The 24,637-nt window shown below is 38.4% G+C and overlaps 1 protein-coding gene across 6 annotated transcripts in view; it reads left to right on the plus strand.

Moving 5' to 3' along the window:
* FAM13A (family with sequence similarity 13 member A) overlaps window positions 1-24,637 on the plus strand; it is a 431,061-nt gene that overhangs the window by 216,162 nt on the left and 190,262 nt on the right. For all 6 annotated transcript variants that reach the window (XR_010113828.1, XM_063610243.1, XM_063610245.1 and 3 more), the window contains one exon: window positions 3,199-3,352. Coding sequence is in view for 5 of the 6 variants with exons in the window: in XM_063610243.1 (XP_063466313.1) it covers window positions 3,199-3,352 (154 nt within the window). In the remaining variant the exon portion in view is untranslated. The remainder of the gene's footprint in view (window positions 1-3,198; window positions 3,353-24,637) is intronic.

Here is a 24,637-nt window from a genome sequence, read left to right on the forward strand (position 1 = left end):
AAAGGCCTTAAGAAAGCAGAAGCAAAGAACAAAAAGTGGATCGGTCATTTTAAAGTTACTTTCCTTGTATGGTGGGAGCTGGGAGACACAACAATAGAAAAATAACTGGTTAACATTAGGTTGTTTCAGGTTAAGGATTAAAACAGGAAACTTCACTATTCATGCCAATTGAAGCTCCTGTTTGGGAAGTTGGATATTTTCTCTCTTTCCTGACTTTAGAAAGTCAGATAACAACTTAGTTTTGATTTGGTGATGTGGAATTTTGGCATGGGTGACTTCATTTCGATTTTTAATCTGGTTTGTTGTGCTTAGTCCAAAACAATGGTCTCCTATGATTTTTATGTAATAGCCCTCTAGATTCTTGGTTCTGCCCTCTAAGTCATGATTTATTTTTAATGAAACTACTCATGTTTGCAGCTGAGTAGTTTTATCAACCTGCTTCCTGCCAATAGAATTTGGGGGTGCCAACATCATCCTTTCATTTTGATCCTCTCTGTCCCTTTGATTCCACGTTGGCAGTGTTTTTGCTGAAATAAATTTTTCAAAAACTTTGTGAGTCTTCTGTGGATTTTATAGAGATTCACTTCATTATAAGAAAGGCATATCCACAGATCTTTTAAAAATAATCCCTTTTCCATCTCATGCCAAAATGGCTGAGGGATGATGCTTTTCAGTTCCTAGAGGGCCTCTGATTTGATCGACAGGATCTGTGAGGCACACCCTTCATCACTTGAAAGGGACCTTTGCCTGACTGCATAAAACCAGCTTTTGATCTTTCTGAGGTTTTAGCAAAAGTCTTATAGTCACACCCTCAACTTTTTCTATAGAGCTTGCTTTCTTGACAGTGAATTTCTTAATTTTAGTGTCTTTTCTATTTGGAGAATCTGAAAATTTTTAAAATCCTGTCTCCTTTCATTTTTGTAAAAGTTCTCTCAATGTCTTTCTCTTTCTCCTCTTGCATTTTACTGTAAGTGATAAGAAGAAACTAGGTGGCACTTTCAAACCATTGCTTGCAAATAATGTTAACCGTATATCTAAGGCTATTGCTTACAGGTTGATCTTCTCACGTAACTATAGGATACAATTTCCCTAAGTTTTCTGCCACCATCACAAGGGTCTCCATTGCTCCAATTTCCATTAACATATTCCTCATTTCCTTCTGAGCCCTCATCAGTGTGTCCTTAAGGTCCAGGGGTCGGTTAAGAACTGGTTCAAGGCATTTTAAGCCTTCTCTATGATGCTGCCCAGTCTCCTTCCACTACCCAGTTCCCAAGCCACTTCTACATTTTAGATATTTGTTACAGCAGCATCCCCTTTCCAGGTACCAAACTCTGTATGGTAGTGTAACAAATTACCACACATTTAGTGGCTTAAAACAACAAACATTTGCTATCTCACAATTTCTAGGGGTCAGGAATCTGGGCACAACTTAACCGAATCCTCTGCTCTTGGTCTTACAGTGCCAAATTCACAGTATTAACTGGGTTGCATTTTCATCTAAAGGCTTGAGTTTGGGGAATGATTTGCTTCCAAGCTCATTCAAGTTGTTGGCAGAGTTCATTTCTTTGCAGCTGCATGACTAAGGACCCTAGCATCTTACCATGTTCTTATGGCTGTAGCCCTCCTGAAGTCCCATGGTTCCCTGCCACGTGATCCTCTTACAGCCATCTCACAACTTGACTGCTTATATCTTTAAGGCTGATGGGAGAATCTCTCACTTCAGTTTTCTGAGTTTCATCCATTGTAACATAATCATGGGAGTGACATCCTATCACCTTTGCCAAATCATATTGATCAGAAGCAAGTCACAGTTTCTATCTACACCCAAGTGTAGGAGACCTTAGGGTGTGTATCCCAAGATAGTCTAGTAGGTTAAATAGTATCTCCTAAACATATCAGGTCATAATCCCTGGAATGTGTAAATGTTACCTTCTTTGGAAAACAGAATCTTTGCAGATGTGATTAAGATAGGGATCTTGAGATATTAGGATTATCCTGAATTTTTGAGAGATAGGGGAGTGGACATGAAATGCAATCACGTGTATCCTTATAAGAATGGGGTAGAGGGAGATTAAGCACGTGTAGAGAAGGCCATGTGATGATGGAGCAGAGAGAGAGTTGCAGATGCTGGCCCTGGTTAAAGATTGATGTGATGATGCACCTATAGTCAAGCAATGCTGGCAGCCACCAGAAGCTAGGGGAGGCAAGGAACAGCTTCTCCCCTAGAGCTTTCACAGGGAGTATAACCCACCTGACACCTTGATTTTGCCCCAGTGATACTGATTTTGTTCTTTTGGCCTCCAGAACTGGAAGACAATACTTTCTGTTGTTTGAAGCCACTTAGTTTATGGTAATTTGTTACAATGGCCTCAGAAAATTAATACAGATAAGTAGTAAACGAGACCTAAGTGGTGCTTTTTAAATGTATTTCTCTGGTTATTCAGTGAAGCTAAGTATCTTTTCATAAGGTTATTAACTATTCTGCAACATTTCCAACTCATGTCTTTCGTCTCTTTTTCTTTTGGACTTACCTATTGATTAGTAGGAGTTCTTTACATAATGTAACTACCAATCTTTGTCAGTTATACATGTCACTGAAGAAGTTTACCAGTAAATTATCTTTTTACCTTGTTTATGGGATATTCTGTGTTCAGATATATTTTCAACTATTTTTATTGTGAAAAATTTTAAGTACATTCAAAAGAAGAGAGAATAGTGTAATAGACATTCCATGCGCTCATCACTTAGCTCAACAATTATTATTCTTCCCCAGAAGTAGTCATTTCTACCTTTAAGGTTTGTACTTTTTGTGCATTATCTAAGAAATCCTTAAATAAAGATTGTGTTGCTATTATTTGTGAGGCTATTTCTGTTATGAAAACCCTCATTCTTTTTTTACTTTTATATAAATATTATGTGTAATAATTTTTAATATATTCAAAGTACTACTGGCCTCAGTGTTCATCTCCATCTTCTTCCTGAACAGCCTGTATTTTTCTTATTCAGCCCAAGCTGTTGATTCAGAACTTGGGAACTCTCCAATTGCCCCAACAATGTCATGCATGTTACCAAAGAGCTTGTTGAAAATCCCATGCATCCCTATAAGGCTAATTATTCAGGAGATTTCAAAATACAAGTCTGAGTCAGCTAGCAGGCATTGTACTAAGTAATTCCTCTCTTTCCCTTTCTTGTTTCTAGTGTGCCCCCTGGGCTTGAAGGCATGAAGAAACAGGACCTGTGCAACAAGATAATGGCTAAAATTCTAGAAAATTACAATACCCTGTTTGAAGTAGAGTATACAGAAAATGATCATCTGAGATGTGAAAACCTGGCTAGGCTTATCATAGTAAAAGTAAGCAACTTGGTTTTTAATTTTCAGTATTGCTATAATTTTGGACAGAAGATTTTATTTAATTCTTTCTCATAAAAATTCCATAAGGATATAACCCTCAGATTATTATTCCTGTGTATAGTGAATCTTTCTTATGAAATCTATTATTTCAAATGCTTATTAAATTGAAATATAGCTTTCTAAAATTCAAGAATAATAGCAATTTTATGTTTTCTTCTTGCTATAAAGTCATCTCAAAACACTTGCATGAGCCCAGTGCTCTGGTCAACTGGCCGCAGCACCGTTACTACAGAAGCCTGATGTTACAGCAGGAGTAAGTGCATATGGCTGTGATCAGGAGTGCTAGCTTACTAACTAGATTGCAAATTCCTGAAGACAATATTACTGTGTCTTTTTGTCTCTTTTGTGTCTGGCACAATTTGAAGCCCAACCTCAGGTTCTAAGTCCCATATATTAGTTTTTGGTAACAATCATCAGTAAAGGAGAATATTTTAAAAACCTATAAAGGAGTCCTTGACAATGCTATCTAAATCTTTTTATACATTGATAATTTTATAATATACCCTGTATATATTAGGTAAATGCCTGTAGGTCTCCAAAGACCTAGAATTGAGAATCAGAGGGTAAACATCCAAACAAATCCTCCAGATGTGGGAAAATAAGGAAGTCATCTTATTTTGTCCTCATTTATATTGAGGTAAATCATGATGGAGCTGGTATGAGATTTCCTCAGGAGGTTTCTTGAAGCTTATCAGGTTTACAGACCATAACATACTCTTTGCTGATTCATATAGCAATGAGTGATAAAATCAGAGGCACTTGGTTTGGGCACTTAAAGGAATGTTTTCATCTATTCTCCCAGTTGAGGCCATGACTTTCAAGAAAGGTTAAAATGATATGAATATCAAGTAGCATCCTACGAAAGGATCTAAAACTAGATTTTCTAGTTTGCTCAGTTAAAATGATAACATGAGATAATTGGAGACTATCAGTTGTAAAGCTGAGTTAGAAGTAACACAGTAGCTGAAAAAAATGTCAGTGATTCACAAGAAAAAATAAGAAAACAACATTACTTCAGTTTTGCCTCAGAAAAGTTAAAATAAATGATTTTTTTAAATAGAAAAAAATCGCCCTCAAGTTTGTTCCTCTGGTGCCTATAGTACTTTGAAAAGGATCTCTTTTTAAAATGTTAAAAGATAATTAACTTTGTTTCAGCAGCATCTCTCAATCACATATACTCCATAAATATGTACAACTATTAAAGGACCCATAATGAAAATTAAAAATAAAAGATTTTAAAAATCTCTTAAAAACAATTTTTAACACTCATACCTTTTTACTAGGGCAGATAAAATAATAAGGTGAACCTGAAGTATAATGGAAATAGATAAATATAATCTTAGGCAGGGCAAACTTGCTGAGATAAAGCTAATTGCTGGAATATGCCAATGGGAAGTTGATATGGTTTGGATGTTTGTCCCCTCCAAATCTCACGTTGAAACGTAGTCCCTGGTGTTGGAGCTGGGGCCTGGTGGGAGGTGTTTGGATCATGAGGGCGGATCCTTCATGAATGACTTAGTGCCATCCCCTTGGTGATGAGTGAGTTCTTGCTGTGAGTTCAAACGAGACCTGCTTGTTTAAAAGTGTGTGGCACTCCCCCCCCCACTCTTGCTCCCACTCTCGCCATGTGATGTGCCTTCTCCCCGTCATCTTCTTCCGTGATTGTGAGCTTCCTGAGGCCTCACCAGAGGCAGATGTTCTGTATGGCCTGCTGAACCGTGAGTCAATTAAACCCCTTTTAAAAATAAATTACCCAGCCTTAAGTATTTCTTTATAGCAACACAAACAGACTAACACAGATGTTATTTGCTGTGCAAGTAAAATAACACCTGTTGAGATCTGTGGAAGAGTGCCCTGCTTGGAAATCCTTGAGTGACTAGGTTTAAGGCTGGTGGAGAACATAGTGTGAGAATACAATATAAGACATAATTCTGTGGGAGCCAAATACAGATGTCCTAGGTAGATGAAGAAGAATATAAAATGCTGCTCTTTTAATCTACGTTTCAGATCGGCCTAGAGGCAGATAAATGTCATGATTAGAAACTACGTTTATATTCTCTAGAAGTGTCATTCTGCCAAAGCAGAATTTTGATGCATTTTTTTTAACTGATCTTGCCGATAGTCTCTTCTTTGAGAAAGTAGAGAATGTGACAAGGGGTGTGATTCTCTGGACTTAATCCTAACGAGTAAGGATGAAATAGAAGTTATGGAAATCATTTCAAAAGGATGTGCCAATGCCATTTTAGAGTTCATAGTAATAAAAGGAGAATATGTGAGCCACATTTAGGTATGTAAACATTGACAATGCTTAGAAAACAGACTTTTTTGAAAATTGTAAAGATCATAGAAACATTAGATAGAAACTAAAAGGTAGATGGGTTTAAAAGAAATTGAGAATCTCAGAATGAAATCATTAATGTACTGAAAAAGAAGAAAAATGAGAAGGTAATTAAAGAAAAGTTATCTTTCTGTTCATTTTTTCACATGAGTTCAGTTTTTGGAAGGGTGAATATAAAGATAGGAAATGAGCGCAAAGTAAATTATAAAGACCCAAGAGTAACAGGGACATAAAATACATGAATTGAGAATAAGGCAAGTCTCATGTAAATAACTTAGATATAAGGCTTGTAAGGGGGGAAAAGGACTAAACATAAACACTGGCATACCTCTGTATATCCCAGTTTGGAGAACAGAGTCATAAAGAGTTGAATGAAGTTTCTTGTATATTCTTGCATGCGAAACGGAGATTTGGGCCCCGAGAAATATGTTTGGTTGTATTTGGACCTAGATGAAGAACTTTGACCAGAGTATTGGAAGATGGAGTCTTTTTTTGTCATAGGCTATCAAAGCCTAATGTCTGTTTCTGTTCAGCTGACTCTGGTCAGTAGCTGCAAAATTGATCATGGCGTCTACAGCACATTCATCAGCCTCACTTCAAGACAAACTTCCTCTGTCTGAAGGCCAAGGTAACGATAAGGGGAAAAGTTTTGTCAGTATGACTTCCCCTTCAACTTTGCTTTCCCTGCTATTCTCTGGGAGTGAACCTAGGTCCCTACAGAGTTTTTCCAGATTCTGCAATGGTTTGGCCATGTTGACCGGATGTAGTTACCCCAGTGAAGGAAATTTTGGATAGACCTCTTAGCACTGTGACATTTGGATAAATCTGAGAATGTATATGTTGGCCTTTGGCATTTTAGCCTACATTTTGTTGAATTTGGCAAACAGTCTTCACAGTCAGTGGTCCACAGTTATGGCCATCTCTTACTTCACTTAAGTTGGAAGTTTCTTTTCTCTCTTTCATTAATTTTGTTTTTATAGGTTTCAAGAAGGCAATTTGCATAGAAACATTTTTATTTTGTCAGAATCACGGCTGTATTTCTGAATAACTGGGTTAGGAGAAGCACATCTTTCCAGTAGGCATCTAACAGCCACAGTCTAATTTCTCCAGCTGCAGGATAATTCTAGATTTTCTCTTCAGAAGGTGTTCTAAATCCAGACATTAGTGAAGCCCCATTCAATAATTAACTTAATCATCCAGATATTTACATACACAAAATTCAGTGAGAAAAGTATGGATAAAATAATGGACCATGGACTATATGCTGAATTCATTAAATCCAAGTGTTAATAATTATTTGGTGCCTACTAGGAGCAAAGCATTGTTCTAGGCACAGTGAGCAATAAATGAAAATCACTGCCCTTATGATTCTTATGTTCTAATGGAAATACAATAAACAACAGCCAATAAAAAAGAAAAGAAAATAAGTAGTATGTCAGATGGTGATATATTCTATGAAGTAAAATAAAGCAGAGAAAGGCAGAAGTGGAGGAGTGGCATTTGCTTATTTAAATAGGACAGTTAAAATGCTTCATTGACAAGAAGACATTTGAGTAGAGACTTGAAGGAAGCGAAGGAACAAGCCATGAAGACACTTGAGAGAAGAGTATTCCAGGCAAGAAGAAGAGCAGTACAAAGGCCTTGAGATGTGAATATACCTGGTCTGATGAGCAGTTGAGAGGCCAGTACAGTTGGATTACCATGAGCAAGATAGAATTGAAAGGAAATGAGACCACAAAGGAAACAAGGGATCAGCAGATTGTGTCTATTCATAGATCATTTTGAGGACTTTGACTTTTACTCTAAGTGAAGCTGTTAGTCAGTATTAAGCAGAAGAGTGCTATGTTGTGACTTCTGTATTAAAAAGATTACTAGGCTCTTGAGAGGGATAGGCAGAAGTAGGACAATCTATTAGGAGTTTATTACAATAGTCCAGGTAAAAACGGTGGTAAATTGGGCATGGATGATGGTAATGAAGGTGATGAGAAGATCTGAAGGTAAGCAAGGGTGTACAACAGCAATACAAAAGGAGGTACTAGAGACTGTAGTTAGGCTAAAGAATGTTTGAGGCAGAAATAGATGAGCAAGCAAGCTAGAAGAATAGGGGCTGAAAATAGGAAATAGGAGGTTTGCATTACTGATATTGGAGGTTGAGCTATCTGGAGTGAAAATAAGGCTTAGATTGTGTTTATGAGCATGAGGGACTAAAGTGAAGGAGAAGAGAAAATTATGGGAAAGGAGATGGTAAAGAGATGGGAGATAAAGATATTGATGGTTTGTCCTTATTGACCCTGAATTTACCCAGAAGGGTGACAGATATTGAGGGGGACAGGAGTCTATGAGCCTGGTTTGTCTGGTTGTCCAGTTTGTGTATAAGTGTTATGAATATATATGTAATAGGGTTCATGCAAACCTCATATATATGCATACTATAAAATAATGTGATTAGCATATTGCTAAATATCTATCTAGAAATATCTAGATGAATATGAACCTATTCCAGATAAACATGTTATAAGACTTTATTAGACAGTGTTGCTATTGCTCATTATATCTTTTGGAATTTTAAAGCTGTCTTCAGAGCATATATATGTCATTCATATACCATATTTTTCTGTATATCATTGGACTGGGAAATCTTTGTACTTTAATGCTTTATTTGATTGTGGGAAGTAATAGTCATTTTAACCTATGGCATATCACTAAGTTGAGGAATGCTGATTATATGTTAACTTTTGGGTTTAAAATTTAAATCTGGCTATAAAATAATTATGTTGATTTTCTTATATGACTCTTAAGCAAACTCTCAAAACAGTTACTAACAAATGCTCTGAGCAAAGCAAAATATTAGCATGGCCTTCCATAGTGATTAGTTCGAAGGAAGTGCTCACATTAATATATGTTATGGCAAGTTTGACCACAAAGCTCATTTTTTTGTATATTTGACTTTCAGGTCAAAAAATTTAATATTGTTTATGTAGAATCAAAGTCACTTACCATATAAACTGATATATCACAGAAACTTCCTAAACCATTTCCCATATCCTTTTCATGCTCAAAAACATTGCATGTATCTCCATTTTCATTTAGGGCCACAGCCTAAGCACAATTAATTTCAACAAATGTTTGTTCACTTTTTTTCATATTTAATGCAAAACTACTCTGGGCAAAGCTCTGTACTAAGTGTTGGAAAGCTTCAGAAAATAAATAAGACATGTCACTGTCCTTGGGGGACCTTACAGTCTAAGAGAAACAAACAAACTCAGTGTAGGAACACAGGGGCAAAAGGGAAAATAGGGCTTTATGCTAGAGATTGTGCCAAATTCTTCTATATATGTATCTCATTTACTACTGACAGTAACCTCACAAGTAATTGATCTTAATACTGGCTTACAGATGAGGAAATGTAAGGGTAAATTGCTTAAGATCACACGACAAGTAAATGACAGAGCTGGGTTTTGAAATCAAGAAAGTACTGATTAGAGGCAAAGTAGAGAAATAACCAAAATCTTGGAGATCTAACTTAGGCCATCAGTGCCATGAGCTTTTATATGTGTTTTCATTTAATGAGTATGTACTGTAGCAACTTAGTGTCAGTGTCAGAAAAGTAGTTGAACTCTGTTCTTCTGACTCCTATGTGTCTTCACTATTCCTAACCTCTTCTGTAGCCCCTCAAGAATATTACAAACTTCTGAGCAGCAGGGGAGTTATAACAGGAAATAAAAGATGTTTTTGGTTTTTTGTTGTTTGCCTCTTTGTAATCTGATTGCATTATCTCTCCTTTTGTGTAGGTAAACTTACGTAGTGAGAATGACTAGCTTGTACCCACCAAAATCTGTATGTTATCATTTTGAGCATTTATGAAACTCAAAGGAAGCATTTATTTAGAATTTATTTGCTCCTTTCTTCAGAACAAATCCTTCTTTTGATCGTGAGTTATGATTTTTAGATAGATTCTGAGTTTGGAGGTTAAAAAATGTTAAATGATGTATTTTTAAAATGCAACGATTAAATACCATGACAGATCATAGAGTTGAGATCAAGATGGCTGAATAGACCCAGGTAGTATATGTCTCCTTCACAGAGAGGGACCAGAATAGTAAGTAGATACATTTTGAACAGATCGTTTAGGAGAAGACACTAGGATTCACCAGAGAAGAGATGGGAAACACCAGAGATAAGTAAGGAGAGGGTTTGAGGCAGCCTGCGTGGCCAGGGACTGACTGAGAGCCAGGAGACGCTCCTGGACGTGGGGAAACAGTGAAAGAGAAACCCCCAGGGCTCCACACTCTGGAACAGGCTTTTATAGTTTTGGATATGGGAAAAACTCTCAACCCACTAGGGCCTTTACCTTGACATATGGAGCTCCGGGAAGGGAACCCACACAGAATCCCACAGACATCCAAGCCTAGAGCAGCTTCATCTGGATGCCACTTTGAGAGCAGCCTAGATACCGAGCATGTACAGACACAGCTGCTGCCCCCACATTGCTCCAGAGAGAGAGAGAGGAAACCAAGCACTCCCATGCACCCATGGGAGGGTCCCTGCCACCCTGCTGTGAGCTGCTGTTGAGACTGAGATGTGAGTGGACCGCACTCCCCACAGCTTCTTGTCCAGGCTTCTTGCCTGAGAGGGCCCCCACTCTTTCTGGTCCCAGGCCCAAGGCACCATTTTGAGAGTTTAACACTAGGCTGTGCCTCACCATTAAGCCAAATTTGAGGCAACATGGCTGCACTCATCACCTAGCCATGGGAAAGACAGGGAAGAGCAAGCTCTCCTAAGCTTAGGACAATACATATCACCTTGCTATAGGCAGCTGTGGGACTGGAGAATAGGCTGCCCCACTCACTGCTGCTTTCAGCAACATTAACAAGGACCACTTGGGGGCCAGTGGGTTGCTCCACCACTGCTGTGCCATCGCCCACACCACTTCAGTTGCCTAGGACCTTAAGAGCCCACTCACACATATAGCCCAACACTCTCACAACTAGCTTCAATGAAAGCCACGAGGAGGCCCAAGAATCAGCCCTCCAGGACCCACTAATGCTGGAGCAAGCTAGAGTAAGCTGCTCTGGGGCCTAAAAACAGGGGCACTTACTCCATTGCTGCCACCACCAGGGCCCAAATACTGGCTTAGTTGATGTCCAAGTCCCCAGCAAAGCTTCACCGCAGCCTTACCTAATAACTACTCTAAACCACCTAGGAAATCACAGATACCACTGACCTTGTGTACTGCTGAGTGTCATACAAAGATTATACTACCTCAGGCACCCAAAATCAAAGCCAAAGTATGCTACTCAACCAGAAAAATACATCTTCAGAACAAAATTCTCCCCTACAAAAGCAATTTTTAACAATGGGAACAAGTGACTACTATACCAGATGTGTAATTATCAAAGGAAGTACCACCAGAGGACACAACAAGTGTCCAGTAACAGATCCCCATCAAAAAAAAATTCTTAAAGTGCCAGATAAAGAATTCAAAATATTGGTTTTAAAGAAGCTCAATGAGATGCAAGATAATTCTGAAAACCAGTACAAAGAAATCAGAAAATCAATTCAGGGTATGAATGTGAAACGTACCAGGAGATTGATATCTTAAAAAAAAAAAATGAGCTCAGTGGCTTACCTGTAGAATCCCAGCACTTTGGGAGGCTGAAGCAGGAGGATCACTTGAGCATAGGAGTTCAAGACCAGCTTGGGCAACATGGCAAGACCCTGTCTTTGCAAAAAAATTCAAAAACTAGCTGGGCATGGTGGTACACACCTGTAGTCCCAGCTACTCAAGAGGCCAAGGTGGGAGGATCACTTGAGACCAGAAAGTTCAGGCTGCAGTGAGCTGTGTTCCAGCCTGAGTGACAGAGAGAGATCCTGTCTCAAAATCAAAACACAAAGCAGAAATTTTGGAATTAAAAAATACATTGAAGCAAATACAGAATACATTTGAAAGCTCCAATAATAGACTAGACCAAGTAGGAGAAAGAATCTCAGAACTTGAAGACAGGTCTTTTGAAATAATCCAGTCAGACAAAAAGAAAAAAAAAGGAAAAAAAGATGAACAAAGCCTTCAAGACATATGGAACTACAAAAAGTGACTGAACTTACAAATTATTGGCATTCCTGAGGGGGAAGAGGGATAAAAAAAGTTTAGAAAATCTATTTAAGGAAATAATTGATGTAAACTTCCCAAATCTAGCAAGAAAGTTAGACATCCAGATATAGGAGTCCTAGCAATCTCCAGGAAAATACATTGCAAAAGAGACTACACTGTGGCATATTATATTCAGAATGTCTAAAGTAAAAGTGAAAGAAAGAATTTTCAAATTAGCCAGAGAAAAAAGTCTAGTTATCAATATAAGAAACCCCTTCAGTCTAATGTTGGACATTTCAGCAGGAACCTTACAGGCCACATGAGAATAGGATGGCACTTTAAAAGTGCTGAAAGAAAAAAAAAAAAACTATCAGCCAAGAATTTTATATCCTTCCAGAATACACTTCATAGATGAAGGAGAACTAAAGTTTTTATCAGACAAACAAATGCTCAGACAATCTGTCACCACTAGACTGGCCCTACAGGAAATGGCCAAAGGGGTCTTAAAAATGGAAATGAAAAGTTAATATTCACCATCATGAAAACACCTGGAAATATGAAACTCAAGTTCTTATAAAGCAATCACAGAAAGGAGGAAGAGAGAAGAATCAAATGGCAACATGGTAATTTCATCAAACCACAAAGACAAAAAGAGAAAAAGAAACAAAGAATTTATAAAACAATTTGAAAACAATTAACAATATGACAGGATCAAAGCCGCACATATAAATATTAACCTTGAATGTAAATGGATTAAACGTTCCACTTAAAAGATACAGATTGGCAGATTGGATTAAAAAGAAAAAAGCATGATCCAACTATATGCTGCCAACAAGAAACCCACCTTACATGCAAAAAGACACATAGGCTGAAAATTAAATAATAGAAAAAGATATTCCAGGCAAACAGAAACCAAAAGCAAGCAGGAGTAGCTATACTTATATCAGATAAAACAAACTTTAAATCAAAAACAGTAATAAAAGACAAAGAAGGTTTTATGTAATGATAAAGGGATCAATTCAGCAAGATATACCCTGGGAACCCTACCCTGGAACACCCAGAGTCACAAAACAAATATTTCTAGGTATAAAGAAATAGACAGCAATACAGTAATAATAGGGACAGCAATAGACAGATCATTGAGACAGAAAATTAACAAAGAAACATTAGACTTAAGTTGGAATTTAGACTAAATGGACTTAGCAGACATGCGCAGAACATTCTACCCAATAACTACGGAATATACATTCTTCTCATCAGCACATGGAACATTCTCTGAGATAGACCACATGATTGGGCCACAAAAAAAGTCTTTTTAAATTTAATTTTTTAAATTTAAATTTTTAAAAATCAAAATATCAAGTATTTTCTCAGACCACAGTGGAATAAAAACTAGAAATTAATACCAAAAGGAACTTCAGAAACTATACAAACACATGGAAATTAAACAACATGCTCCTGAATGATCACTGGGTCAATGAAGAAATTAAGACAGAAATTTTAAATTTTTTGAATCAGATGAAAATGAAAACACACCATACACAGGATACAGCAAAAATAGTGCTAAGAGGGAAGTTTGTGGCATTAAATGCCTACATTAAAAAATTAACAACCTAACTTCACACCTCAAGGAACTAGAAAAACAAGAACAAAGCAAATCCCAAGTTTGCAAAAGAAAGGAAATAACAAAGATCAGAATAGAACTAAGAGATCCCCCAAAATACAAAGGATCAATGAAATGAAAAGTTGGTTATTTGAAAAGACAAACAAAATCGGTAGACCACTCACTGGACTAGCCAAGAAAAGAAGGGAGAATATCCAGATAAACACACAATCAGAAATGAAAAAGGAAACATAACAACTTACACCACAGAAATAAAAAAATATCATCAAAGACTGTTATGAACAACAACTGTAGGCTCACAAACTAGAAAACCTGGAGGAAATAGATAAATTCCTAGAAACATACAGCTTTCTGAGATTGAGCCAGAAATAAATAGCACTCCTGAACAGACCAACAATAAGTAGAAAAATTGAATCAGTAATAAAAAAAAATTCTACCAAGAGAAAAAAACAGCCTAGGACCAGATGGACTCACCAGAGCAATCAAGCAAGATAAAAAAAAAAAAAAAAGGCATCCAAATTGGAGTAGAGTAAGTCAAATTATCCCTGTCCATTGATGATACAGTCTTATATCTAGAAATCCCTAAAGGCTCCACCAAAAAACTCTTAGATTTGGTAAAGGCTCAAGATACAAATTTGATGTACAGAGATCAGCAGCATTTCTATATACCATTAAGGACCTAGCTGAGTACCAAATCAAGAAGGAAATCCCATTTACAGTAGCTACAAAAAAAAAAAAAAATACACAAGAATATATTTAAATAAGAAGGTGAAAGATCTCTATCAGGAGAACTAAAAAACACCAGTGGAAAAAAAACTGTAGGTGACACAAGCAAATGGAAAAACATCCCAGTCTTATGGATTGGGATACCACTATTCACGATAACAAAGATAGAATTAACCTTAGTGACCATCAAGGGAGAATTGGATAAAGAAAATGTGTGTGTGGGTGGGTGGGTGTAGGTACGTGTGTACACACACTAAAAGCCCAGACTTCACCACTGTGTAATATGTGCATATAAGAAATATGCACCTGTCCCGTAATTATATAAAAATTAAATTTTTAATAGCATGGTAGAGGGTTGTTTGCTTGAGTTACTCAAACGGGCACCTTTTAGTAGTAGAAACTAATTAGATTAACAAGAAGTGTAAAGCATTAAGTAATAAAAGTAATATTAAAAGTTACTTCATAGTTTGGAATGCTTTATGGCTCCAATTTTTAGATCATACTCATATATTTACAATTTAGATTGCTGTTAATTTCTTCTCCCCAGACATTTTGTTTTATAGAGTGATTATAGGTAAACACCAGAAACTAATGTCTTCTCATGAATCATTAGATGTAACACATTGCAAGATATTACATTCTTTCCTATTATAAGGAATAATTAACAGAAGACAGACTAAATTGCTTTGCTTATGAAGACCCATTATGCTATGTATCCTTTAAACTGTTTCCAGTGAGATGGCAAAACTTTGGAACTGTTTATTAAAGAAGTTGACTACTTTAAATCATTATACTGTGTATATTTAGCAAATAGGAGGCACTCAGTAAATGGCAAGTGAATATTTGAGGTTTTTAAAGATCACTTATGTTTTCTATAAAATTGAATTTCTGATATTTTCTTCAGTTGATCTCCTCAGGATGGAAGTTATACTTCTGTGGGCTGGAAGTGCCTAGAAATGAACATCCTTCCAGGCATGGGGGTAAGCCTTACCCGTGGCTGAAAACTGTGGGGGTGTAAATTCCCGGCTGCTTTACTCCTCGATTGGAATTATTCTGGGGTGTGTATTTTACACTGTTCCCCGAGCTCTCCCCTAAATTAAAGCTTCAGAACCACTGTGGGAGCTTAATAGTGACATTTCTTGTTGGCTTCCTTCCTCCCTCTATGATCACCCCCATTCCACAGCAGAACCACCCGCATAAACTACTTGCTCTCAATCCTCGTGGCAAGTTCTGCTTCTGGTTAAGTTGGTGCAGGTCCAACAGAGACGTCTCAAATTCTACCCCCTCCATGAAGCCCTCTCCATCCTCCAGGTACAGTTAATCCTCATCTCCTTTGTTGTCTTGTGGCACTTTCTTTCTCCTTCTGTTAGAACATTCTGCCTTGGATAGGTTGGGTTTTTTTTTCCTCTCATGTTGCATTGTAAATTTTTCTAGGGTGAGAACAGTATCTCGTATTTACTTATACATTGGCATTTCTCTTTTAGTTGTGAATCAACTCATACATTCCTGTATCTTCTAAAACACTTATTCTAGTTCTTTATATTTACTCAAAACATCTATTAAATTACAATACATTTATCGAAGTGAAAGTTAACTCAAATTTCCTTCAAGAAAGTCATAGTAACTATTCTGAGCATTAATAATTGTTCACATCTCTAGTGCATACAATAAAAGTTTGCTTCACAGATTTCCAACTACCTAATTTGCCAGGTGAATCAATTCTGTGCCTTCCTTTTTAAGACATGCTGACTGCTGTACATGGCAACCCCGAATACTTGTGACTAATAGGTGACTGTCTTATACACCTGCTCAATACCGGTTTTACTGTATGCTAACCAGGAGTCAATCATGTTTGTTTCCAAACCTGTTTATGCCAGTTATTGTTTTTTATGGTACTTATATAATGTAGTTAAACAAATGTAGTATGAATACAACAATATAGCTATTTACGGGAAAATAGTGTCAGAGTAGTTAATGGAAGGTTCTGTAAAAGATTATAAAACCTTGGTGGCTTAACACAATCAAAACATATTTCTCATTCACTTTTCAGTACAGTGGGTTGAGGAGCCCTCCTCATCTTAGACCAGCTACCATCAAAGTTTGCCTTATCAGGGAAAGAGGAGGATGAAAACAATTTGGAATATTTTTATGGCAAGACCTAGAATTGGCTTGTCATGTGGCTCCCAATCTAACTGGAAGAGAGGCTGAAAATGGTTTTCCTGATGCCCAGAGGGAGAAGATGAGGAAATGATATGGTGTACGCAAAGCGTTGCCATGCCACAAAGCTTGGTTGAATACTTAGGAAAGACCTGATAATGATTAAAGGCTTCATATTTTCACTCCAATATATAGGTGATGCATTATGATTGTGGCTCGTACAAGAAAGATTGTACACGAAAGATTATTTGTTAGGATTCCCTGCTTTAGTTTACTTTGGGACTTACCTAACTTGCATTGTTTCCTGATCTCATTAAATAGGAAGGACTCTTCAGGAGAGGCAGTATTCTGTGCAGGTGAGAGCAGGTTTTAGAGACAGATTGCCTGGCTTCAAATTCCAGTGTTGCCACTTACTAAATGTAGGACCTTAGACAAGTTACTCATACTCTCTGTACCTCACTTTCCTTACATATGAAATTTGGATAGTAAAAGCACATATTTCATAGGGTTCTTGTGAAGATCAAATGAATAAATGTGTAATAAGCACTTAGAAGAAAACCATGCACGTGGTAACTACTATATAAGTGATAGCCAGTGTTGTTTATTAGTTTGATTATCATTACCATCAATGCTGCATGATTTCAATTCAAAATTTTCTCTTGAGTGCCCACAATATAAAAGACACTATAATAAATATTTGTGTAACTCAAAGTACGTTCTTTAGTTGAAAACAATGAAAACCAACTCTGGGTAAAATTTGACAAAAGAAAAGGAAAGGAAAGGAATTTCTACAAACCAGACTTCCCAGAGGACACTTACCAAGACAAGCTATAAGGTTCTGGGCAGCAGGCAGTGTGAGAGCTGAACAGTGTCTTCAACAGACTGCCACTGGGAGAGTCGGCTTTAGCTATTCTCAGTTTTTGAGTCTTCTCATTTCTGGTCAAAATTATAGTGAATGGGTATCTGATTGATATTTGGAAGTTCTTGGAAGACATGTCCAACTGTTCATCAGAGATACACTTTTATTGAAACACTGTATCCAATAGGAGAAGAGTGGTTTCTTAAAAATACATCTTCCTGGCCGGGCGCGGTGGCTCACGCCTGTAATCCCAGCACTTTGGGAGGCCGAGGCGGGCGGATCACGAGGTCAGGAGATCGAGACCATCCTGGCTAACACGGTGAAACCCCGTCTCTACTAAAAAAATAAAAAATAAATTAGCCGGGCGAGGTGGCGGGCGCCTGTAGTCCCAGCTACGCGGGAGGCTGAGGCAGGAGAATGGCGTGAACCCCGGGGGACGGAGCCTGCAGTGAGCCGAGATCGCGCCACTGCACTCCAGCCTGGGTGAAAGAGCGAGACTCCTTCTCAAAAAAAAAAAAAAAAAACAAAAACAAAAACAAAAAATACATCTTCCTCCAAAGAAGGGAGAATGAGTGTTGGACATGCAAAAATATTAATTGTCTACTTCAGCACCATAAAGAGAGAAAAGATTGAAAAGTCCTTTAAGCATCTGAGGTCAAGGATGGAAAATGGGATAAGCACGTAAGTAAGTAGCGCAAGCAACAAGTGACCGCAATTATAATGTTCATGTAGGGTAGATATGACAAGAAGGGTGAGTTGAAAGGTATTGGATGGCAGGAATAAGAATTTAAATTTGATGATGAGCAGCAGTAATTAAAAGTTTCCGGCCGGAGAGGCTGAGGCAGGAGAATGGCGTGAACCCGGGAGGCGGAGCTTGCAGTGAGCCGAGATCGCACCACTGCACTCCAGCCTGGGTGACAGAGCAAGACTCCGTCTCAAAAAAAAATAAAAATAAAAATAAGTTTCCAGTAAAGGTGTAACTTGAATTAGAGTTGGCTGTGGTTTTGATGTGGTTTGTTTGTCTCCAACAAATCTCATGTGGAAACTTGGTCCTCAGCGTTGGAGGTGGGACCTAATGGGGGGTGTTTGGGTCATGGGGGTGGATTCCTCATGAATAGATTAATGCCCTCCCTTGGAAGTGAGTGAGTTCTCACTGTATTAGTTTCTGCAAGAGCTGGTTATTAAAAAGAGCCTGGCACCTCCCCCTTTCCATGTGATCTCTACACAGGTTGGCTCCCTTTTGCCTTCCTTCACGAGGCACTCACCATATTCAGATGCCCAAACTTAACTTTCCAGAATGAGCCAAATAAGTCTTTTTTCTTTATAAATTACCCAGCTTCAGGTATTCCTTTATAACAACACAAAACAGACTAAGAGCAATAAAGTAGAAAAAATTGATTTGGCATCCATGTGTAGGATAAACTGAAGTAAAGGAGTCAGAAGAGGTTGTTTTTGACTCATCAGTCTATTCAGTAATTTAAGCATTTATTGAATGCCTATTAGCCAGCTGGTATTCTATGAGCTTTAAAAATAGCAGTGAATTTTAAAAATAATACCTGCTCTCATGTTTACCTTTTAGTGGGGTGGGACACAGACAATAAACAATTAAGGAAGTTACTATGTCATCTGATGATAGATTCTGCAAAAAAAAAAAAAATTAAACCATGGTACACTCTTGAAATTAATGGTACTGTATATGAGTTGGTGGGAGAGAAGGGAGCTGGGGAGTTTTTTATGTAGAGAAGTGAAGGAAGGCTCCTAGGCTAGGTAGCATTTGAGTGCAGATCTAAATGACGTGGTGGAGCAAGCCATACAAACTTTTGGAGGAAGAGCATTCTAAGCAGAAGGAACAGCAAGTATAAAGGCCCTGAGTCAGACACTTGCACACTTGCGTATGGTAGTGGATCATTATTTAAACCTCTGTGCAAATAAATAAAAAGTAGAGCTTCTCTAAGTCAAGACTGTTAAATGAGAAAGGATGGTGGGTTAGATGATCAAAGGAAAGCACAGATATTAGGAACAGATCAGAGCAACACATGGATACCTAAACCAATCTCAACTCAATAAGTACTGAGACAGAAGTAAAGCAAGTTGAAAAACATAACTAGGGAAAGCTTTTTTTGATGAAGTTGTTAGATGGAGCTTCTCCAAAGAGGTGATATAGGAGCTGAAGGAAAACTCTATATTGGATTATAATAATATTAAGACCGAGAGTCCAAACTTTAGAGCTTAATGATGCTTGATGTCTTTGTCGATGTTCCCTTGCTTGTAACAGAATACCTGAAATGGAATAATTTATAAAGAAAAGTAATTTATTCTTTGTAGTTTTGGAGGCTGAGAAGTCCAAGCTCAAGGTGCTATATCTGGTGAGGGCCTTCTTGCTCTAGGTGGTACAGGACATCGCATAGTTAGGGGGCTAAGTGTGCTAATTCAAATCTCTCTTCCTCTTCTTTTTTTTAATTTATAAAGATGAGAGGTTTCTTTGGCTCACAGTTCTGCAGGCTATACAAGAAGCATAGCACCAGCATCTGCTTCTGGTGAGGGCTTCAGGCTGCTTCCACTCATGGTGGAAAGGGGAAGGGGAGCTGGCATGTGCAAAGGTCACATGGCAAGAGAGGATACAAAAGCCATTAATCCTGCTCCCATAATAACCCATTCATTAACCCATTAATCTATTAATCCACAAATGAATTAATCTATTCTTGAGGGCAGAGCTCTTAAAACCCAATCACTGCTTAAAGGGCCTCTCAACACTGCCACTTTGGGGCTTAAATTTCATCATGACTTTTGGAGAGGACAAATACTCAAACCACAGCACTTGACAATAAAGCTTTGATTTAATTTGACCACCCCTGCTGCAAGTCATTTTCATTTCTTTCTTTACATGGAAATGACTGGTTGCCATTTTCTGTAGGGCAATTTTTAATAGACTTAAACAAAATTAAAATAATAATTGTGTTTCATAAGTTATGTAATTCATAAGGTTCTACCTGTGAATATTATTGTTGCAGTTCATAAAGTAATTATAATTAGTTCGAAATTCTATGTAGAATTTCACTACTTCTCATCCTCTCATTTCTACTTCCCTGGGCCAAGCCAGAAAATTGCAGAGTTTTTCCAAAAATATATAGTGAAGATCTAGAAAGTGCTATTTTAAAATTCAATTTATTCCTTTCATTAATGTAAAGATAAAATTATATTTCTTTTGAGTTTTAAGAAAATCTACTTTTTTCAGTCAATCAGATTGAGATTCATTTTGAGATACAGATGAGTTGCAGAAGAGACTTCTATGGGGTTGTAAAGAGTGGTCTGTAATCTGCCAGTCATATATGTATTGGACCCTGGTTATGTGCAAAGTAGCACTGTTCTACATGTGCTTTCCTATAAGAGGCCTCAGCCACGGGCCTTTGCTACTTCAGTTTGTAATCATATCAGTATTGCTCTCTGTCTTCTGCTCTCCAGATCACCAAATCTGACCAAATCAACTGTTGTGTTTGACCCCAGCACACCAAATGCAGTTCCTCCCTGTCATAATGTAGCTTCTTTTGTATCTATCCTCATCCATCTGAAGTAGGAAAATGTGTTACTATCTTGTTCCCAATATCACAGAGTCCACCAAAATTCTCTAATGGTTGGAAATTAATGCTAAAAGGAAGGGAAATGTAGAAGTTGACAGTTTTATTTCTTCATTCAAAATATATTTATTAAATATACACTGAATACTAGAATACACTGATCAAATATCTTTACCTCTCATGAGCCTTAAAGACTTCTTGGAGTGGTAGACAATTAATAACAAATTAAAGTAAGTACTGTGGTTGAAGATGAAGCCTGTTAAGAAGAAAAGAGCATAGTTAGAGGAGCCACTTTAGATAAGGTTGTTAAAGATGGCCTCTCTGAGGAAGTGACATGGGAGCTGAAAGATAAGAATGAATGCACAGCTATGCTAGAGCAGTGTGGAAAAGCATTCCAGGGAGAAGGAATAAGAAGGGAAAATGCTGGAAGGCAGGAAGGGACTTGGGGTATTTGAAGAACAGAAAAGAAGGCCGTGGTGGCTGGGGCATAACGAGGAGAGGGCAAATGGTATGAGATTAGAGACATAGGCAAGAGCTAGATCATTGGAACTGGGTAGGTCATGGTAAGGAATTTGGATTTTATTATAGGAATATAATGATATATCATTGGAGGATTTAGAGTAGAGAAGTGACATCATCTGCTTTACATGTACAAAGCTTGTAGAAGGCAAGATGTTTGAAATAATTTAGGTGAACAATGATGGTTATGATTGGGGTGACTGTACACATAGGGAAGAGTGGACAGATTTCAGTTTATTTTGGAGATAGTACTGACTGCACTTGGCGGGTTGAATGCAAGAGGTATGGGAAAGGGAGGAATCAAGGTAGATTCCTAAGACATTGTCCTGAGCAACTAGGTGACATTTGCTAATCTAAGGAAGACTCAAAGACTGACAGTTTTTTTTCTTTTTTTTTTGAGACAGAGTCTCGCCCTGTCATCCAGGCTGGAGTGCAATGGCGTGATCTCGGCTCACTGCAACCTCAGACTGACAGAATTTTTTGGCTGATAATTTATAAGCTCAAGTTTGAACATACTAAGTGTAGAGTTGCCAATTAGGCAGTTAGATGTAAGTAATGTGAGCTCAGGAGAAACATCAGAGACAGAGACACAAATTTGGGCAACATTATATATTGGTTGTATTTAAAAGCCATGAAAGTGAATGATTTCATATCATTTGGGAAAAGAAGACTTCTCTGTATCAACTCTTGAGTCACTCCGACTTCCTTCGTTCATATATTCAACACACATTTATTGAGTTCCTACCATACCAGGCACTTCTCTATGGAATTGTGATCACAGTAGTAAAAGGAGACATATTATTTGCCGCCTTCTTCCTTCTTCTTTCTTCTTCCTCCTCCTCCTCCTCTTCTTCCTCTTCCTCTTCCTCCTCCTCCTCTTTTCCTCTTCTTCTTCCTCCTCCTCTTCTTCCCTCTTCCCTCTACTACTACTACTTCTTCCTCTTCTTCTTCCTCCTCCTCCTCCTCTTCTTCCTTCTTCTTTCTTCTTTCTTCTTTCTTCTGTCTTGCTCTGTTACCCTGGCTGGAGTGCAGTGGTGTGATCACAGCTCACTGCAGGCTGGACCTCTTGGGCTCAATAGATCCTCTTGCCTCAGCCTCCTGAGTATCTGGGACCACAGGAATGTGCCACCGTGCCTGCCTAATTTTATTTTATTGTTTTTGTAGAGACAGAATCTCACTATGTTGCCCAGGCTTAGACTTCTCTTTAGTAGAGGATTCAGAAAATACACCAATAACCAATAGATATGTAACTGTAACTTTGTTGTATAGAGGAGGAGCAGCAGCCAACTGTATGGAGTTGGTCTGGGTGAGTAGGAAAATGTTTTCCCCCTGTATATTGTTCAAGGTTTTCCAGAGAAACAAAACCAATGGGAGGTGTGTGTGTGTGTGTGTGTGTGTGTGTGTGTATGTGTGTAAAGAGAGAGGTGATGTATTATGGGGTTTGGCTCACATGATTTTGGAGGCTGAAGAGCTCTGTAATATGCTGTTCGCAAGCTCTGGTGAACCAGGGAACCTGGTAGCATGGCTCAGTCTAAGTCCGAAGGCTTGAGAGGCTGGGAGGCTGATGATGCAAGTCCAGAGTCCAAAGGCCGAAGAACCTGGAGTTTTAATGTCCAAGAGCAGGGGAAGATGGGTGCTCAGCTCTAGGAGAGAGAGAAAATTCACCTTTCCTCTGCCTTTTTGTTCTATATATGTCCTCAGCCAATTGGGTGGTGCCTGTGACATTTAGTGAGGGTGGAATCCACTTCCTTACTCAGCCCATTGATTCAAATGCTAGCGTCTTCCGGAACACCCTCACAGACATACCCAGAAATAATGTTTTGCCAAATCTTTGGACATCTCTTCATTTAGTCAAGTTAACACTTAAATTTAACCATCAAAAGCCACCTACCAGTGATGTCATGGAAGCTAAGAGAAGAGAGTAATTCAAGAATAGTCACCTCTTTAAATGTTACTAAGAACAAGAGTAAGATGGAGGCTGTGCTGTGACTGTTTTGGCAGATTCTGTGAAATAGTGAGACAAAGACCACATCTTAGGGCATTGGAGAATGAATTGGAGGTGAGGAAGTAGAGAAAGTGAGTGAAGATGGCTGTTTTAAAGGAATTTGCTATGAAGGGAAGCAAGTAGGACCATAGCTAATGGGAGATGTAGGATTAAGGAAGTATCTTTTAAAAATAAACAAACAAAAACGAGAAGAGGCCGGGCGCAGTGGCTCACGCTTGTAATCCCAGCACTTTGGGAGGCCGAGGCGGGCGGATCACGAGGTCAGGAGATCGAGACCACGGTGAAACCCCGTCTCTACTAAAAAATACAAAAAAATTAGCCGGGCGTGGTGGCGGGCGCCTGTAGTCCCAGCTACACGGAGAGGCTGAGGCAGGAGAATGGCGTGAACCTGGGAGGCGGAGTTTGCAGTGAGCCGAGATTGCGCCACTGCACTCCAGCCTGGGCGACAGAACGAGACTCCGTCTCAAAAAAAAAAAAAACAAAAAAAAACGAGAAGATATGACTGCAGAGCCTGCTTGTGATTGATGGGAATGATCATAGTGGGGAAGGGAGTGACAGGAGACCATTGAAGGAGCAGCCTTTGGGGAGGTGAGAGGAGATGAGATCCACTGTGCATATGGAGGGAATTGCTCTTTGATACAACCAGTCTTATCTCTCATTGCAACAACAGAGAAGGCAGAGAGGATCGAATGATTTCAGCTAGGTTTGTAGATTTGATGGTGTGGCAATGAGTAGCTTCTGCTCCGATGTTTCTGTTTTTCCAAAGAGGTATTAAGCAAGAATGGAAAGAAAGGGGTTTGAGAATAGAGGGAAAGACAAGAAATACCATCTTGGAAAGTGGAAAATCAAGTTACGCAAGAAGTATAGCAGAATTGCTGTACATGAGGGAGGGCCCATCCAAAGTTTTTGGTCATAAATTTAATGTGAAACCAATCAACCAATTCTGTAATTTTTTCCAGACGCTTTGAGCTGCTCCGTTCCCAGCACAGAGAAGGCATATAGCTGGATTCATCCAACATTGTACTTTTGTGAGGTGAATACAATGATTGGAGACTGGAGGAAGGAAATTAAGGGTATTAGCAAGAGAACGAAGGATCATAAAGGGAATTTAAGAAGGGAATTAAGAAGGGACTAAAAGCAGGAGGAATGCACAAGGGGTTTGGAAGGAGATTTTATTCATTCAGTTTACTCAGTCACTCAATAATTGAGCTCCTACTATGTGCCAAACCTAGTTGTGGGCTCTGTGGATATAATGTATTTATGAAGAAGACTGACCAAGTCCTCTCACAGAGTAGGGTGAGATGGACAATAAAGAATTAAAAGCAGCTGGG

This window comes from Symphalangus syndactylus, chromosome 10 (assembly GCF_028878055.3).
Source record: "Symphalangus syndactylus isolate Jambi chromosome 10, NHGRI_mSymSyn1-v2.1_pri, whole genome shotgun sequence".
In the NCBI taxonomy this organism is placed as follows: Eukaryota; Metazoa; Chordata; class Mammalia; order Primates; family Hylobatidae; genus Symphalangus; species Symphalangus syndactylus.